The sequence below is a fragment of the Denticeps clupeoides genome, chromosome 12, assembly GCF_900700375.1.
Source record: "Denticeps clupeoides chromosome 12, fDenClu1.1, whole genome shotgun sequence".
In the NCBI taxonomy this organism is placed as follows: domain Eukaryota; kingdom Metazoa; phylum Chordata; class Actinopteri; order Clupeiformes; family Denticipitidae; genus Denticeps; species Denticeps clupeoides.
In genome coordinates this window covers 15,181,218-15,199,977 of record NC_041718.1, presented here as the reverse complement: position 1 = coordinate 15,199,977, position 18,760 = coordinate 15,181,218, and the positions used below count along the sequence as shown (strand labels likewise).

Below are 18,760 nucleotides of genomic sequence, written 5' to 3'. Positions count from 1 at the left end.
TCTCGTTCCGGGGGTGCTTGCTGCTGTCACCTCTGGGCTTGCCGTGGAAGACCTCCCATTGGCACACCATGCCCTTGCCGCACATCCTTTCTTCGTAAAGCATTAAGCTTGGATCAGCAGCTTCCCTGCGCCCCTCACATAATCTTCAAGGCAAAAAAATGGAACAACAAAGAAGCGCTGTTCTTGCACGCGATTCGGTCTACCTTTTTACAGTCTTTTCCGTTTTTTTCTTTGCTACGGGCTTTTGACGCCACATAGCCTGGCGCAGCGCCTCCTCTAGCACAGGCAGCTTGACCTGCTCACGGCGACACAGTGGACCAGTCACACCCCTTTCTGTCCTCTTAATCAAGTTTACGCTTCAGCGTGGAAAAAAAAAGCACGCACGTCGGCTTAAACGACTAAAACAGAAAACAAATGTGTACGCTGTCGCTCGTTTATTGTATATTGACAATGTATTGGCGACAGGTCTACGTCTCAGAACAGACTGCAGGCGAAGCATCGACAGTTAGGTACCAGCAGGAGGACGCTGCATTGCCGAATATAAGCAGCTGGAATGTTCCACTTGAAGCGCCATGGAGGGGGCGCTCAGTAATTCTTCAGTTGTAGTGCTGAAGCTTTTTTATCTCGCCTGGCGCCTTTGTGAAACCGGAGTGCATGAGACTTTAATGTCAAATGACATTTTATATTGTTATTACACTGACAGAAACACAAAACTGATAAAACATTATATTGATCTTTCGTTTTGCGTGGACGTCATCCCCTTCTCAGAATGGAACATCTTCGGCCTTAGAAGCAGCATTACGTGACAACCGTGCGCTTTACGTTCGGTTCCTTATAACTAAATAAATCAAGTTGAAATACCTCGGGGAAAGTCGAAATAGTTGGTTTGAAGTCTTCGCTAGATGAAAGAAAGCTTTTAATATCACGTGTGTAGTTTAATAGACTTTATCTCAACATGTTTTAGTGCCCGTCCAATAAAACGACAACGTTAATGGACATTGTGTGTGACACAAGCTGAAAACATTGCACCTTTTCCTTATTGTTGTGTTAAACCTCGTGACTGACAGACCTCTCAGAAATCAGAGAAGCACATACGAAATAAATGTATGTGGTCACGCAGTTCGTTGAAGCAGAATTCCTATAGTAACTCAAAAGAAAGTGTTGTCGACTGACAACACTTATAGTGATAAGGACAAAACTGACTAGAAAAAAAACAAAAATTGTCCCAGTCCCATAATAATTTAATGTATACAAATGTATTCATTTAGGCTAAATGGGGGCTACGCGTCTGCGTTTTGTATGCGATTAATAACAAAAACACAAACTTGAGATAAATGTTGTAAAAACGTGGACCAGAGTGTGTGCTGCCAGTGTTCCTGTCAGGTTTCCCATTAGCGAAAAAATGATATTATGATCAAAAAGTGATAGGTATAAAAGACATGTTACGTTTTCTGCGTGTCATTGGGTTTAAATAAAGTTTTTTTTTTTTCCACAATGGACCCGTCGCTAGAAATCATAACAAATATGGAGACGGAAGGAGCACCGCAACCTCTATCCCTCTAGGGATGCCACGCAGCGGCCTAACCCCTGTAGAATTACAGTTTTAGTAAATAGTCATTTCTGGCGAATTGCCGTCATGGACTCGGCGGATTTCCCGGAGGAAAGCACCGAAAAGAGCGTTTGCATCGTGGGATCGGAGCCCGTCGAGAACTACACTGTAGGCTGAATTCTGCTTACGCTTAAGATGGCCAAATGCACTTTGATGACCAGTTTGTCTGAGTGTTCTTATTAACCGCAAATCCCGATTGTCATATTAAGTAATGTATTCGCAGTGATTATTTTGTGGATAGGTTCAGTTGCCACCGCAGGCGTTCGTTTAACACAGTTAGCATAGTTAGCTTTTTGGCTAATGGCTATCTTTGGCTGAAAACTGGGCGATTCGTCGAGTCTGTTGCAGCAATATTTTAGTTTTTGAGTTTATTGCAGATTTACTTTCACGTTTGGCCTCTAGTACATCACGAGAATTTCGTATACTCTGCATCAGAAGAACAAAGGTGTTTTTTTTTACATTTACTGCAGTTAGCGGTCTGCAGACACCGGGTTAATTCGTCTGAAGAACAATCTTTTAAAATATAAAAGTTGTCCACTTTGCACCAGGAATTTGATGCAAATGTATAGTCACATGCGCGTATGTGCGATTCACGTCTTATGATTATCATTTTGACAGTTGACAACATTTCAATGGTTTAGAGAAACATGGATGCCTACATGCAAAAAACATCTGCCACTGAGCAAGTGCTCCCTGAATGCCTGTCATGGCTGCCCACTGCTCAGCAAGGATGATGGTTAAAAGCAGAGGACACATTTCGTTGTGTACACCCTGTGCTGTGCTGTGTATCACAATGACGACTAGGTTACTGTGTCACGTGACGTGATAAGCTTGGGCTTATCAGCATCTTCATTTCATTAGCTGCTTAGCTCCTCCTGACTACTTGAAGACCAACTACTTATGCCTGTTGCACTGAGAAATTAGTTGGTGTCCCTTTTAAGCAAGGTCGCTCCGTATCTGTAGATTTTTAAGCCCGCTGTTGTCATGTTGGCAAAAGTCACAAGATGTGAACAATCCAGCGAGCTAGAAATCCCCCGGAGGTATAAAACTGTTCTAGAATAGAGCATTGTATTTCAGACAAATACAGTTTGTAGTATTTACTATGTATGGTTTGTTTGATGAACAGCTTTGTGAAAAAAGCTATAATTAGGGTTATATGTGTTTTTAGGTTTACATAATTGAAGTGACCATTGGAGACCATAAGTGGAGTGTAAAGCACCGGTACAGTGATTTCCATGATTTGCATGAGAAGGTTGGTATTTAGGCTTGCCAGAATACACTGTGAAATGCAAACGTTGAGACATTTTAATTTCGAAAGGTACATGAAAGGTTTTCCCCTCTAGCTCACCACAGAGAAAAAACTAGACAAGCATCTGTTGCCGCCGAAGAAGATAATTGGCAAAAACTCGAAAAGCCTGGTCGAAAAAAGACAGAAAGAGCTTGAGGTTTACCTCCAAACGCTGCTGCTCAGATTCCCTGTGACTGCCCCAAAAGTCCTTGCCAGTTTTCTGCGCTTCAATTTGTATGTAAGTGTTGTTTTTCTTTTTTCCTTATTCAATACAATGTAAACATTTCTTACAGTGATATTCTAGTTTTAAGCTGTTGCTTGCTGTCATAACAGAAAGGGACAAGGGACACCCATCAGAGGCAACCTTTTCGCTTTTACAGTCCCACGGCATTAATGATTCAACTTTACATGATCTTGAGTGATACACTCTCAGGCCTGCCATCTCGGGTTTACTCAGTAGGGAACGATGTTGCACATCGTGTTGGTTCATATGTGTGTAAATAAAAGTATGAGGTGAAATAAGGCAGGCATGCACATGGGACAGGCAGCATTATATTTCTTTTGTAATTTAAAAAAAATACATATTTTGTATTTTTAAAGGAAATAAATGGAATTGCAGCTGCACTGGCAGAGGACCTTTTTCATAAAGGTATGCGGTGGGCATGCTTCAAACCCTAAATTTACTGAGTGATGAAATGGAGCAAATGATCAGTAGGATCAGAGTTTTTTTTTTTTTTTTCCAGGTGAACAGCTCCTTGTGGCTGGTGAGGTTTTTTTCTTGAGACCTCTTCAGCTCTATGCCATTACGCAACAGCTGAGACTTGCAAAACCGACTTGTGCCAATGGAGATGCCAAGGCAGACCTTGGACACATATTGGATTTTACATGTCGGCTCAGATATCTGAAGGTAATGAGACCTTTAGTTTGAGACAAGTCATTATTTGATTAAAAATGTTAAAAGAACTGACAAACAGGAAATTTAAAGTGTTTTTCTTCCTGTTCTTTTACAGATTCCTGGGACAAAAGGAACTGTAGGGACTAGCAACATTCAGGAAAACCTGCTGTCATTTGACCTCTCTGTTTTTAAATCACTTGTTCAGATTGAGGTAATATATTCCTTGTTTTGTGATTAAATTAAGGTCATTCAGACTGTATGAGGCTATCTTGGTTTATCTGATCGCAAGTGGACAGATCTGAGTACTTCAGTATGACCCAGGAGAAATTTGCTTTGTAGAATGTGGCTTTATGCAGACAAGACTACCTCCAAATGTGGTCTTAGTTGTCCACTTATGATTGGATCAAAAAGGGATGAAAATGGCAGCGCTGAACAGGCCTTAAAAATGTAGTAAACGTTTATTAATTTGTTTTCAGATCAGCGACTGTGATTCACATCAGATTAATGGATTACCTTCATTAAAACCAACTCTGACCACCTTGAGTGTCCATCAGTCTACAGCATCGATGAAGGTATAGTTTAAACATTCCAAAGCTTTTAAAGAATGTTTTCATTTGGAACATTGAATATTTATGTGACTTGTCATAGATCAAGTTTAATGTATAATAGATTCAACTGTTGCGAATGTAATGTCACAGTATGACAGTTCCATGTGCCAAAATGTCCTTGTACTGCCATGTACATGTAAATTAAATGTTCAGTTGTGTAGCACCTTTAAGCTGCCTGAAGATCAACCACAACAACACAATGACTGCTTTACTAAGCCAGTGTGTCATGTACTTTTTTCACATAGGAAATTATAGTGCCTGAGGCATCAGTCTTTGCCCATTGGGAGCCAGAAGGAGTGGATACAGACTGCCCTGTCACTGCCATCATTCCCATTTGGAAAATGTTGACCACATTGGACATGAGCCATAACCAGATCAGTTGCATTGACGAGTCTGTTGTGAGTGATTATGGACCATTTTGCCCTTCATATGAATTCATTTACAGTTGGTGTGTCCGCGCAGAGAAAACACTAAACTGTGCCAGGTTGTTGGCTCTCTCAGTTGGCGTGATGGTTGATGTGTAAACTGCCTCTGTAGCACAATGTCTACTCTCTGAAACAATGGATGTGTATAAAATACACACACGGAAGCAGTTTGCTGTAGTCAGTAACAACAGCCCTTATCCTGATTATTCTGCTTTTTGTTTGCTCCTAGAAATTAATCCCACAAGTGGAGTTTTTAGATCTTAGCTACAATGACCTGTCCCTTGTTGAAAACCTTCAGGTAAGATGAATTTGGCATTTATTTAGCCCTTTGATACAAAGATTATGACCGTCTTTTGGCTAATGATAACTTTTGTTGGAAGCACCATAAAAGAAAGTCACATAAATTATCCAGTTTGCACTAAATGTGCTCTAATACTTGTGATGTGCTTTAGCATGCTTCATTTTTGTACTTACTTTATATTTTTGTTCCCTACAGCATTTGTACAACTTGATTCACTTGGACATGTCCTACAACAAATTGACTGTTCTAGAGGGTGTCCACACTAAGCTGGGCAACATCAAAACACTAAATTTGGCTGGTAATCAGCTGGAAACCCTTTCAGGCCTCAGCAAGCTCTACTCCCTTGTTAACCTGGACATAAGTAGCAACAAGCTGGCACAGGTACAATCGCTTCTAGTATGAGTAGGTTTCCTACATCTGTCTGACATGCTGCCCTGAGACCATAAGAAAAGTATTCCGTTATGGACCTAATTCAAGAAGCTAAAATAGATAGCATTTATGAACAAAATTCTGATTGACAATCTGAATGTGACGCTTCCTTCTCAGTTTGATGAAATAAAGCACATAGGCACGCTTCCCTGCTTGGAAAAACTCTCCTTGGCTAACAACCCCATGAGCATCATGCCAGACTACAGAACCAAGGTCCTGGCTCAGTTCTGGGACCGGGCCTCAGAGGTGGGCCGTGAATCACCTCACCTCATTTATCACCAACATGATTATTGTTATTATTATTTTGTAAACTTGTTTCTTCACTCTCCAAATCTCAAGTGTGTTTCTTGTAATCAATCCCCTAGGTATGCTTAGACTCCATTGCAACAACAGAGAAGGAGCTTGATACTGTGGAGGTGCTGAAAGCCATTCAGAAAGCCAAAGAAGTTAAAGACAGAATGGCAAACAATGAAAAGAAGGTATGATGTGTTGGTGAAAACCGTAGTGCAATTTTGTGTTTTTTGGACCTTACTAATAAGTGTGTTTATACATAACAATAGAAATGATTGATTAACATCTGCTTAGGGCTCCGCAATATTGATAGAAATTTTCATTCAAATATTCATTATGATTAAATTAAATACTATTTAACTATTACTATTTAACTATTATACTATTAATAGACTTAAATACAATCATGATATTTATTTAGCAGACAAAAGTCTTATCGCATTTTATTATGAAATAATTAAATGTTCAGCCCTATAAATATATTTTTTAAATAAACATTTATTATTATTATTAATTTTACACAGTTTACCATTGGACATAGAGCAGCCATCACACCTCTATTGTATTCTGTATTCATTTATTGATCTCTCACCTAACAGCCAACAAAACCTGCCTGGCAGTTAGCTTTGCATGTGTAGCTGTGCATCGTTCCCCTGGTGATCTTTGTGTCTGCCTCAGACGCTAGCTTGTGAAGGTGTTGCTATTCTCAGTTTGTTTTTGCCCATGAGGAGACGAGACCGACTTGCAGACATGAAAGACCTGCTTTTGACAGCAGGAGCCTCTTTGTACCCATAAAGGAAGCAAAGTGTCAAATGGAAGAAAACAAGAACGCTCAGAAAAGTCAGCACAGCTCATTAGCCCCGCCTAGTGGTCAGACGGCAGGTCTTCTGCTGACAGTTGACAGGAATGAGGTTATGGGAGGTTTAGGTGCCACTTTCTATTACATACATCAATTTAATCATCCTCTTGACACTATATCTATAATTGTTTTACTGTTTGAATTGTCCAGTGGTTGACCACAAGACTGGTCTACCAGATTATCATGCCTGCTCAGAAAAATTGTGTCAAATGAAAAACTGAACCTTTAAAATGAAAGGCGTTTAAAATAAGCCGTCTTGTCAAATGAAAAGCTGAACCTTTAAAATTTACTGATCTTTTGCAGTTATTATAATGGTTATTTAATTATGTAATGAACCATCTCATAATTAGAAATTGTTTTTGTTATATGGTTGTGGTAGCCTAGTGGGTAAAACAATGAGGTTCAAACTACCATTGTGTCCATGAACAAGACACTTAACCCTGAGTATTATGTATTAGTGGGTGTGTGTATGTGTAATTCTTTAAAACACCCCTATATTCTGAGTTAAGCTGGGCCCTAAAGCGAAGCTTTACACTGTCATTGTCAGATCAGTGAGGACTCCAGGCAGTCTGTTGGTGGTGGAGCCTCCTCTTCCTCCTCCTCCTCTTCTCTTGCCGCTCCACCTCGCTCCCCCTCTCTCTCCCACTCAGCCAGCTCCAGCCAAGGTAATCATGTATGTATCAGGCTGCTGGGTGGGGCACTCTTTCAGTCGATGAGCTCTGCTGCACTGCATTTAGATTCTTAAATAGTCTTCCTTTTTTGTCAATACACATTCTAAAATAAAATTGAATCTAACAATTATCTTGGCAAAATCAAGTAAGGATGATAAAAAAAAAAAAACTGTGTGTGTTCATTCTTTAATATGAAGGGTTGTTAATTGGCATATTTTCAGTTAAAATAAAAATTTCTTATTTTTAAACCTAGATTCCCAGCCTGCTTCTTATGACACTCTGTGCATTGTCAACAGTGTGTGGCTAAGATGAGTAGAGCTGTACATGGCAATGATTCAGTCACTTACTAAATTGTCATTGTGAATTCAGACATTCATTTTTAATAATGGCTCTTCACTGGGGATCAATTTATCCTAAATGCTGTGCAGTATAGGCATCTCCTTTGTACTCCTTTGGGGTTTTGTATTTCAGATATTTAGTGTACAGTGTTGTCAAGTTCTTGTGCATTTTTTATTTTTGTTGCACTCTTGTTGTTTCCAAGCATGGCAGTTTCTGCATAGGAATCTTAAAAATGCAGGACATTATCAGACATCCTGTTTAGAGATTCTTGTCCTTTTTCCCACATCTCTTCCTCACACTGACCCTTTCAGAAGGGAAATATATGTACCATAGTCACCATATTAATACCTATATAATCATTACACTGTGAATGTGTCTACAATGTTCTGTCTTAATAAATCTGCATGTTAAGAAATCGTTTTTGCATAATGCTCTTTTGTGAACTATATATATATGTTACTTTTCAATGAACTTTTTTGTAGAAATAACTTGTAAAGAGGAAGCTTTTGTTAGCAAAAAAATATTGACTCCAGTGGATTCTGCACTTACCCAGCGATGCTACAGTACATTCAACACTCATGCAGAGGAAAACCCTGAAGTAAAGGTAACTATTAATTCCATTTTGGATATTGAACTATTAATGGTTGATCTTCTCTGAAGAAGAAAAATACTTTTTTTTTTTTTTTTTTTTTGAGGTTACAACCCAACACCATGATTCCAGTTTGTCTTCAGACTTTCCCAATGATCAGCAGTTGAAATATGGCAGGTATGTATTTTATTTCCAACAATCTAACTCTTTCATAATGGATTTTTGAACCTTTGCAGGAAGATTGCTAATATTCCATCCTTGTGCTCCAGCTGCTGTTGCTGTATGGAGGACGGCAGGCTGTGGACAGATAATATAACGGCCCCGGTGCTGCCCCATTGGCTGCTGTCATTTACCACTGCTAACCAGGACTTTGGCGCTCGGCTGTCCGCTCTCATCAGCAGGGAGGCTCTGGGGTCCAAGGGTCTGGAGAGCAGTTTGGGTGAGACCCAGACCTCAGAACTGAGTGAACAGACTGTCTTGGGACCAGGTGATGGCTACTTTGAGATGGGACCAGATTGTGGAAAGGAAGGCTCAGCCTGCACAGCCTCCTCTTCCTCCAGTCCCACAACAGAGCACGGAGGTGTACTGGATTTCACCGATGGGGAAGCCAGTGTCCGTGTCTCCATGGTGATGTGGTCACATTGCATCCGCGTGAATGAAAGCGTTGTGCAGAGAGCCTGCTGTTTGGTTGCAACTGACTGCCTCTTGGCGATATTCCACACCCGTACGAGTGAGCAGCCTGCCACTGTTGGTGATCTGGTGGACAATCTGGAAACAGACCTAATCGCTCCATACGACGATGTTGAGATCTTCACCTTTGAAATCCCAGACACTTGCCTTTCGCTGAAGGTGAGATCAAGTCCTGTATGGTTTCACTTTCTTGCAGACAGCCCGAGTCTGAGGGAGTTGTACACACAACTAAGCTCAACTAACATCCCCTCAGGACTTGAACCTAAGCCTGGATACCCCACCATCCAGCATCTCATCCGGCAGTTCCTCAACTCATGGGAGTCTGAAGAAAAAGACTCTACGATCAGAGGAGGTTATGCTGCTCACCTGCTCGACCCTGCAGCCCCCCAGTCATCACCAGCCCAGCAGGTGTTACCCTGCTCAAGAAACCCAAAGAGCCCCCTCCACCCCATGGACATTCTGTCGTACTGGTGCCCAACAGATCTGGAGGAGACAAGCGAATCAGAAGCCACACTCGTGTGCCTGCCCTGTATCCTCATCCTCACCCCACGCCACCTCTGTGTGATGAAGGTGGACTTCGTGGCTCTGGCATCCAGGGATGTTTTGGATGCTCAGAGGCTGCGATCCTGCTGCCGATTGACTCGAATCCCTCTGGCTTCAGTTCTGCTAAACCCCAGACAGGGTTGTCCTGCCCGAAGCTCCCATCCTGCACATCGTTTCCGTGAAAGCCACGTGTTGGAGTTGATGGCAGGCTGTGAGTTTGTCACGGCCGTCTTCGCTCTCCCCCACGACAAGTTCCTCTTTCTGCAGCAGTTCGGTCAAAATCGCGCCGACCTGAGAGACATCAAGACCATTGCTTTCCTGGAGAAGACAGGCCACGGTCACCTGAGGACCAACCACTGTGTGCCACCCCCCAAATCCAGCCAGAACACTGTGGTTAACATGTAAGCATGCAATGCCTATATATTTTGTTGACAAATTTGAAGGATTTTCCATACTGCAGAAATTACACTGATTTATACTGGGATTTGACGCTGAAGATCCCATGAATGTAACTGATTGGAATTTTTCTGTTGCCTAATGTCTTGGCATCAGTGATCGTTGTCTTCTTCTGTCCATTACACACAAAGTCCACCACCCGATGTCAGTTGCTTTGTTTTCTGTTTTCGTGAATGTTTCACTGCTGACGTATTTTCACTCGTCCCCAGTGTTCCTCAGGGCTTGCAGAGGCCGCAGCTTAGTCTCTCTCTGCTTTACCCTGCTGAAGCCCTCATACAGAAGCTCTCTGAGGAGAACCAGTGCCCGGCCCACCTCACCCTGTCTCCATCCCTGCGGTACCTGTCCACACTTGGGGGAGAAGAGCTGCTGGACTTCTTCCACAGCAACATTGCAGAGGTAGTTGACCCGATACAAGGAAGCACTTCATGTTCATTAGTTTTCCTGAATATTTAGTTTAACGTGAGATGCAATGGAATAAATGCGAGCAAGTCCAGTAGTTCCAGCCAATGCATTTGTCATTGTTTTGATATTATGGCATGTGTTCAGGTAGAAAAGGAGGAGCTGAAGCACATGCTGTGGTCCTCTGTGGTCTTCTATAAATCCCCTGACATGGAAATGGCAGCCTGCATTGTGTTATCCAGCAGAGCTCTCTACTTCATTCTCGATGATACGGCTTCTTCTCTGAGTGACCAAACATGTAAGCATTCCTGAAATCCTGAAAGAAAGATTTACCTGGGTTCAGGGGCTTCTCTGATACGCATTGAGGCAGCGGCAGCATACACAGCTTTGGAAATGTAATGCAACAGAACAAATGAACACACAGCATTGATTACTTTATTACTTAATTTTAATTTCAGGAACTTGAATGTACTTATATATGCCTATAGCACAACATTTTTAGCTCTTTCTGTATGTCTAAGTTGAATATTCAAAGGAAAGCTGAGCCCCCCTTAGCTCCCCCATTATTCAGATTGATTTAGATCTGAGCTATAGGTGCTGACCCAATCAAACCATGTGCAGTATATAGCGTGTCTGTAAGCATATTTAGCAGTGTAACGGTTTTCTAATGGTGAAAAAATATGTTCTGTCGACAGCGATGTGGAGCTGGCACCCATCTGAATGCACAGAGATTGACTTCATTGTTTCGTACTGCTTTGCCGTGAAACTCAGTGACCTGCAGAGTGTGAATGTTGGCCTCTTTGACCAATATTTCAGAGTGCAAGGTGAGATTCCTATTTCCTCAACGCTTTTCATTTCCAAAATCTCATCAGTGTATATTTATGTAATGACAGAAGCCAAGTTTGTACCCAGTTTAAAAGCAAAATGCAAGTGTTCCAGAAGATAAGATGAAGTGGAATGAATGACAACAACAATCAATAACAATCAAAGTGGTTATGCGGCCAATGTTTTTTTTTGCCATCTGTCAGTCCTTATGATGCATTAAAATATATATATTTTTTTGGTCGATAGGTCCCTCAGCAGACCACATCATCTCCTGTCTGAGCAGGGATAGTTACGGTACCCATAACTTCCTGCAGCAGCTAATGACCGTGCTGTCCTTGCTGGAGAAGGTGCCGTCTCCTGAACCTTCAGAGCAGGACATCTACACACAGTTTGGAAACAAAAGCACAGGTACCAGCTGGGGCTTCCTGTCCTAGCTTAGACTTTAATGTAATATTCACACCAATTTGTGAATCTTATGGAATTCTTTTGCTATACTCCTGTTGTGATTTGAATCTGCTCCATAAACCTGCTACTTTATCGCACAGGAAAAATGGAAAATTATGAACTGGTCCACTCCAGCAAGGTGAAGTTTGTGTATCCCAGTGAGGAGGAGATCGGTGACCTGACCTTCATCGTGGCTGAGAGGAAGGGTCCGCAGGGTGTCCCAAAGTCCTTCAACATCCTCCTGTACCTGCTGGTGTTCCAGGTGCAGCAGACTGTCCAGAGTCCTCCGGTCCTCCAGCCCAAAACGCTCATCCTCACCAGCACTGACATCTTCCTGCTGGACGAAGACTACATTAGCTACCCACTGCCCGACTTCGCCAAAGAACCGCCTCAGCGCGACAAGTACAGTCTCACCGATGCGCGGCGCATCCGGGACCTGGACCGCGTGCTCATGGGATACCAGACATACCCCCAGGCCCTCACACTAGTGTTTGACGATGTGCCCGGCCCCGACCTGCTCTGCCACCTCACCATGGACCACTTCTCGGAGCAGCCGGATGGACAAGACAGGGTGGCGGGCATGTCGGGGGGCGCCGTGTGCGGAGGCGGAGATGGGGAGGTTCAGTGGTGTGTGTTCGTCCCTGCTGCTGACAGCCGTGAGAGGCTGATCTCGCTTCTGGCTCGCCAGTGGGAGACGCTGTGCAGCAGGGAGCTGCCAGTGGAACTTACTGGCTGATTGACCTGTGTGTACTTCCTCTGGGACATTTAAAATCTCTTTTATTATTTCTTCACTTCAGTCGTTTTAATAAGAAATAAAACAACATTGTCCCTTTTTGAAATATTTTTTTAAACGTGTTAAAGCATAAAGCAGCATAGATGCACACACACCTAACACAAGGTCCCCACTGCTGACGCGCCAACCCATCAACTCTTCTTTACACTCTACACTTACATTTTATATTGTTTGTATTGCACAATGCATCCTGGGAACTTGTACATAGAGTCCACTCGAGTTGAATATTTCTTTGTTTCAAGTAACGCTGTTCACTTTTTGTATTTGTATTATTATTATTATTATTATATATATATTTTTTTGCTGCTTCTCTTATTTTAAACCGCTGCTGCCCAACAGTAAAGGCATGTGTTGTCAGCTTGTATGTGATATTACATTTTTAAGAAACTGAATAATATTCCAAAGTTTAACCTGTTTTTGACAAAAGGATAGTTGGCAGTCTCCTGTATTAAATACTGCTGCAATTATAATGTCTAAATTCAGATGTCTGGTTTTATTTTGCATTGTGCGCCATTGCAGTTGTTTACAAAATGTTCATGTGTCGGGTCATTGTGAGTGAGGTTTAGGAATGGAAGATGCACTTTAAACTGCGGAGGAGGTAAATGTGATGAATACAGGTGAATACTCTACTGGGTCAGTGCCCCGTTATTCATCTTGTAAACAAATACCACTGTTGTGATTTTTACACCGTTGGTTCGTTTCTGTCGGAAGGTTTAAGGGATTGCCACACTGTCCTTGCACATACCCTTTGTGGGTCCTGTTTTATATATAAAATCAATGGAATAAATTTGGAAAGAGAAAAACAGTATTGTGTCAGCATCCCTGTTTATGCCCACTGAAAATAGGCAGGTAGGTTAATGCAATTTAGTATAAATTTCAGGTTATTTGAGGATGATACTATCTTGTTTTAAGAGGCTTTCATTTTTATTATATTTGTATATCTAGTCAGTTTTTTTTTTAAATAAGATAAATGGTTAAAACAGTGGACACTGAATATTTTACAGCCCTAACCTACAGACGTATCTTTCACAACATTTTACAAATCATCAAACAAACAATCTATAATCTGCCATTTTATAGTGAACGCATGGACCTATTATGACCACTAGATGTCGACCCAGTCCAGGTTCTGTCCACATGTTCCAGTCAAAGAGGATGGTGTTCAGTTGCAAGGTTTTCGAAATCTACCATCAAACAGTGACAGGACAACATTTAATGTTATTTTCAGATGTTTTATTTCGTTGTTTTAGAGAGCTGATGATCACTGACAACCATCAGAGAATGAGTTGCAATAAACAGATCTTTATAAAAGACACATGGGGCAAACTCATCCAAACATGTGATTATTAATAAATAATAATCTTGTTTCATTTGTGTTTAAACATTAATGTCAATGAAAAGAACTCTGAACAAAACCTTCACAAAAGGAAATAAAATAATCATGATATTACACATCATTTTACACATGTATCTTCAGGCAAAAACTGAATTTGATATACTAAATGTAATAGTACTGTAATTGTACTGTATAATCAAATCTTATTGCATTAAAAAAAATGCATGCTTTTATCATTAAAAGCAAACTACATTACTGGTACAGTAAACTCACTTTCAGACTGATGTGAATTCAGTCATAATTTAACACAATTTTGTTCAAATATATAGAATCTTTGTCTTCACAGAAGACTTAAAAATATTTCAGAAAAAATGAAATAAATAAGGCTTCATTGCAGAAGCAGAAGACAAATATTTTCAGCCGGCGGTCAGGCTGGGTTCCTCTACCAGGGTCTCCAAAGTCTGCTGGTGACTGGACTCTTCTCTTTGCTGATGGTGAGCTGGACTGGGCACTTCAGCTGAGGCAGGACGCTCTCCTTCCTGTTCTTGTCACAGGGAGGCTGCAGGCTCTGAAACTGGTTCAGAAGTCTCTGGTGGGTCTGAGTCTTGACTTCTTCTCTGGACAGGAAGTGCACCGTCTCTTGAACACACCTTGAGAAGCCCTGACTGGCAGCGTCTGAAGACTTGTTCATTGACTGGAGATGCTGGAGTCGTCTCAAGAAGCAAACTGTCATCTCCAGGATGTCGGCTTTCTCCAGCTTGGAGTCGGGCTGATGGTTGCGGATCTCTGGACCCAGGAGAGACTTGAGCTGCTCGATGCTGTTGTTGATACGTTCTCTGCGCATCTTCTCCACCAATGGCTTTCTTATCTGTTAAAATGAACAGAACATCATTAGCAATTGTGTTATATTTTATGCAATAATGAAGAAACAATGAAAAAAAATCCTATTCAGATGATTTAAAAAGTTCTCAGAATTTACCTTGTTGGTGAAGGTGAGCTGCTCCTTTGAGAAGGTCACTGCTGAAGTGACTGTAGGAGCCATGTCTGTAGATCTCTCTGTGTAGAGTGAATCTGATCTGCACTGGCTTCATCTCTCCTATTTATAGTCCCAGATCTCCATATGAATGTGTGGGTCTTGGGCTGCTTGAAGTTTCCCACCAATTTTAGCCAATGGCTGAGCTCGAGAGGACAATGAGAAGCGTGGAGCCGCCACATGTTGGACTCTTTTGTTGTCTCAGGGGAGCAGGTGGAGGGTGTGGAGTCACAGAGAACTGTGTGACCTGCAAAATGATCACAACTTCAGCCTGATGCTTGGATCTATGAAAGTTAAAAATATATAATATATAATTTCAAAGCTTTCAGAAACTGCTGTATAGTTTTGCATTAAATTTTTGGCTTTTTCTCTAAATGAAATGCATTATTATGCGCAATTGTGATAAAAAAGATAATAAGATAAAAGATAAAGATCCGTATTTGAAAAATGGAGGGAAAATAAATTTGGAGGGACATGGCAGGAAATGATCCCTTTCACAATGCAACACACCAGATGTGCTGTGGTAGAGAGTCTGCATTTGAATGGACACACTGGTCTCACACTGAGCCTTGTGGATTATCTTCAACTGCATCACAAAAGCTCCCTGTGCCACTAAATAGACCATGAAAGCTTCAACTTTGCTTTTGCTTTTAGATATTTTGGAGGGAAAGATCCCTATTGGATAGGTTTCCGGCTTTTCAAATAATTAAACTCCAACCCATAAAGAACAGGTGACATTGTGTGATCTTTAAATTAGATGTTGAAGCCCAAAGAGAGATAACAACTGCATAGCGTCTGCCCTTAAGGGACAGCAGCCTTTCTGAACAATAGGCTTGTGTCTTGAGAGCTTTTTCAAGTAAATGCAGACATTTCATTTATTGAATAAGAAATTAACATTCAAAATAAAAGATTAATTTATGAAGAATGGGGCTTGTGGGGCCATGGAATTTATGAGTAATATGTGCCAGATTTTGCAAATTACCAACTAAACAAAGTGTGACTTAATGATCAAGGTCACTGCGACATGATCTGTATTATTGATTAATGTTTATGGATTAGTACAAATACGAAACAGAGCTAATGTGTAATGATTAACTGACAATTGTCTGATTGGAAGCTTTTGGCAGATATTGATCACCTCAGACCCCATCATTCCAGCAATTTATGGCAGATATTAAAGGTTATTTGAGCTGTTGATCCAGCATAGCTAAAACAGTTTTAGTAAATTTAATTATATTAGAAATACATAAACATCCTCAATATTTTCTTTTATAGTAGAGACATGGTTCAAAACCTGTTCTTCCTTCCCACTATAGGATGAGCTTGGTGTCTATTGTCCCAGCGGGAGCCTGTGGAATGACTTCTCCCCTGTTTCCCACACTCTTACCATTCACTGATCTGAATGCAGGGACAATAGAAGTGTGTCGTCACGTTATAGTTGGAGCGTTAAGACCACCATGAGCCCAGCTGACAGTCTGCTGGGCTGTTTAAAAAGATTCAACCACCTCGACCTCTGGAGGGAGTATTCTTTTACATTTCAATTAGTTCTGAATACTGAGCATGAGTCTGTATGTATAGATTCTGTTATACTTATGTAATATTTATCCAGTTTGTTTATTGAGTGGTTGAGTGAGCAATGTGGGAAAAACAGGAGCCATTCAAGGACATTTATTTATTGTCCATTCTTCCAATAAGGTGATTAACTGATGGGTGAGTTAAAAGTATACTTTATGAAATTCCATACATGATCAAAAGGCAAAAGCATGGGCAATCTTCTTTTGAGAAGTAACATCTGTGGACAATTTCTTTAAATATTTTGTGCTGATTAAGTGCTGTATCAGACATCCTTTTAGGGTAAGAATATAAATATTTTATGACTTGCTGACCTCTATAAAGAGGAAAAAGTATTATCAGTTCTTGTCACTGTGGCTATTTCCATTGAAACAATCTCACTCATCCAGATTGTGTTGTATTCACTGGAAAAATGAATTTCTAAAATCCATCAAAAAGCCTCTTATGTTCACTGATAAAGGAAAGTAAGAGAAGAAAGTAATTTTATGACAATTTAATTTTTTTGACAATTTGTTTTTCATTTTGCTTTTTTATTATGTTTTCTAAGTGCATTTCAAAAAGTTGATCATGACTCATAAAACCGAATCATGATTCAAGCAGCAGCATATCAAAACATCATCTTGACAGTGATGAACTGGTCTTTATAAAAGACAAGCATACAGGCAAGCTTCACAATTAAAATATTCACATCACAATGAGTGAATGTAAATTTTGCTTATTAAGAAGCAAACAAAAATATATTCATTTATCATTTCTGTAACATGCAATACAATTTGACAATTTTAAATAAAAATCTTATACAAATCTGTCATATACACAATGTCTTCATAAAAGACGTCTTATTGTTCAAAAAGAACAAATCAGTTCAGTCAAAAATTAAAGTAGTAACATTCTTACAGCTACAGTAAAAGTAATCATTTCAAACAATGATTTTAAATCATGTTCTTCGTTGAAGAGTTTAGCTCAGTGACTGATTTAATGTCAGTTCTGTCAAGCTTCTGATTCAGTTATAGTTAAACTCAGACAGACAAAATTACGTTTCATATTTAAATTTCACTTGTGAAGCTGAAGGTCAACAGCATATAATGTTTCCAAAGTAAATTAAGAATCAGATAATTCCATGACCAATACGATCTAATACAGTTATTAAGAAAAATTCATATAAAAATTCTAAATGAATTGAAGAACAGAATTTCTTCACAGAAGGACCAGCTAAATTGTCATTTGGAATAAAGACTTATTCACATTTCACAAAATGAAATAAAATTTTAAAGCTCCACTCATGAAGCGTAAGTACAATGACATTTACAGATTTCCACAGGAAATGTATTGAAACCACAATTTTTCCAGGCAATATGGGTTCCTCCACCACCAGAGTCTCCAAAGGCTGCTGGTGACTGGACTCTTCTCTTTGCTGATGGTGAGCTGGACTGGGCAGTTCAGCTGAGGCAGGATGCTCTCCTTCCAGTTCTTGTCACAGGGAGGCTGCAGGTTCTGAAACTGGTTCAGAGGTCTCTGGAGTCTTGACTTCTTCTCTGGACAGGAAGTGCACCGTCTCTTGGACACACCTTGAGAAACCCTGACTAGCAGCTTCTGTAGACTTGTTCATTGCCTGGTAATGCTGGAGTTCTCTCAAGAAGCAAACTGTCATCTCCAGGATGTCGGCTTTCTCCAGCCTGGAGTCAAGAGACTTGAGCTGGTTGAGCTGTTCATTTTCTCCACCAATGGCTTTCAAATGTCTGTAAGCAAACAAAACAATAATTAGCATATGTATTTTTTAATGTAATGTATGAAATACAACAATTAAATATATAATCAGATGTTGCTCATGTCTCCTGAATTTACCTTGTTGGTGAAGGTGAGCTGCTCCTTTGAGAAGGTCACTGCTGAAGTGACTGTAGGATTCATGTCATGTAGATCTCTCTGTGTAGAGTGAATCTGATCTGCACTGGGTCCATCTCTCCTATATATAGTCCCAGATCTCCATATGAATGTGTGGGTCTTGGGCTGCATGAAGTTTCCCACCAATTTTAGCCAATAGCTGAGCTAGAGGGGACAATGAGAAGTGTGGAGCTGCCACATGCTGGACGCTCATATTGATTTGGGACAATGTCCACATCTCAGGGGAACAGGTGGAGGGGTCAGAGTGATGTAGAGAAAATCACTGTGTGATTCTGTGAATGTAGTGACCCTGTAAAGTGATGCTGGAATCAGTGAGACTGACAGGCCACATGTTGATTTTATAAGCATAAGCATGAGAAGAAGAAGTAGAAGAAGAAGAATTCCACCAGATGATTAAGGAAGAATGTTATAGGGAATCTAATGGCTACTAACTACTAACTATGCACATGTAAATACTTCATGT

General features: G+C 40.6%; 1 protein-coding gene and 2 pseudogenes across 4 annotated transcripts; 1 reads left to right on the top strand and 2 right to left on the bottom strand.

Moving 5' to 3' along the window:
• The first annotated feature begins 1,505 nt into the window (after nucleotides 1-1,505).
• On the top strand, nucleotides 1,506-13,260 carry nisch (nischarin). 4 transcript variants are annotated; one of them, XM_028999130.1, is made up of 21 exons: nucleotides 1,506-1,717; nucleotides 2,778-2,861; nucleotides 2,953-3,135; nucleotides 3,498-3,546; nucleotides 3,641-3,804; nucleotides 3,908-4,003; nucleotides 4,269-4,364; nucleotides 4,646-4,798; nucleotides 5,055-5,123; nucleotides 5,322-5,507; nucleotides 5,673-5,801; nucleotides 5,921-6,034; nucleotides 7,253-7,370; nucleotides 8,198-8,319; nucleotides 8,411-8,481; nucleotides 8,574-9,938; nucleotides 10,203-10,389; nucleotides 10,540-10,690; nucleotides 11,088-11,216; nucleotides 11,464-11,625; nucleotides 11,763-13,260. In XM_028999130.1, the coding sequence occupies exons 1-21, from the start codon at nucleotides 1,637-1,639 to the stop codon at nucleotides 12,395-12,397; spliced, it is 4,344 nt and encodes a 1,447-aa protein (XP_028854963.1). In that variant the 5' UTR covers nucleotides 1,506-1,636; the 3' UTR covers nucleotides 12,398-13,260. The 4 variants fall into 4 exon arrangements, 3 of the variants coding, with proteins under 3 accessions (XP_028854963.1, XP_028854964.1, XP_028854965.1); XM_028999131.1 differs by lacking the exons at nucleotides 10,203-10,389; nucleotides 10,540-10,690; nucleotides 11,088-11,216; nucleotides 11,464-11,625; nucleotides 11,763-13,260 and having other exon boundaries at nucleotides 8,574-9,153; nucleotides 9,248-9,704; XR_003751461.1 differs by lacking the exons at nucleotides 8,574-9,938; nucleotides 10,203-10,389; nucleotides 10,540-10,690; ... (1 more) ...; nucleotides 11,464-11,625; nucleotides 11,763-13,260 and having other exon boundaries at nucleotides 7,253-7,378; nucleotides 8,411-8,425.
• Nucleotides 13,261-14,218: 958 nt separating this feature from the next.
• LOC114801055 (transcription factor HES-5-like) lies at nucleotides 14,219-14,881 on the bottom strand (annotated as a pseudogene).
• A 2,819-nt stretch (nucleotides 14,882-17,700) lies between these two features.
• LOC114801006 (transcription factor HES-5-like) lies at nucleotides 17,701-18,303 on the bottom strand (annotated as a pseudogene).
• Nucleotides 18,304-18,760: the final 457 nt, after the last annotated feature.

Bases quoted from the DNA above. Each gene is read 5' to 3' on its own strand.
- nisch (XM_028999130.1), top strand. From the start codon at position 1,637: ATGGACTCGGCGGATTTCCCGGAGGAAAGCACCGAAAAGAGCGTTTGC. The intron at 5,508-5,672 runs GTACAATCGCTT...CTTCCTTCTCAG, and splicing joins GTAGCAACAAGCTGGCACAG to TTTGATGAAATAAAGCACAT. The intron at 11,217-11,463 runs GTGAGATTCCTA...TTTGGTCGATAG, and splicing joins CCAATATTTCAGAGTGCAAG to GTCCCTCAGCAGACCACATC.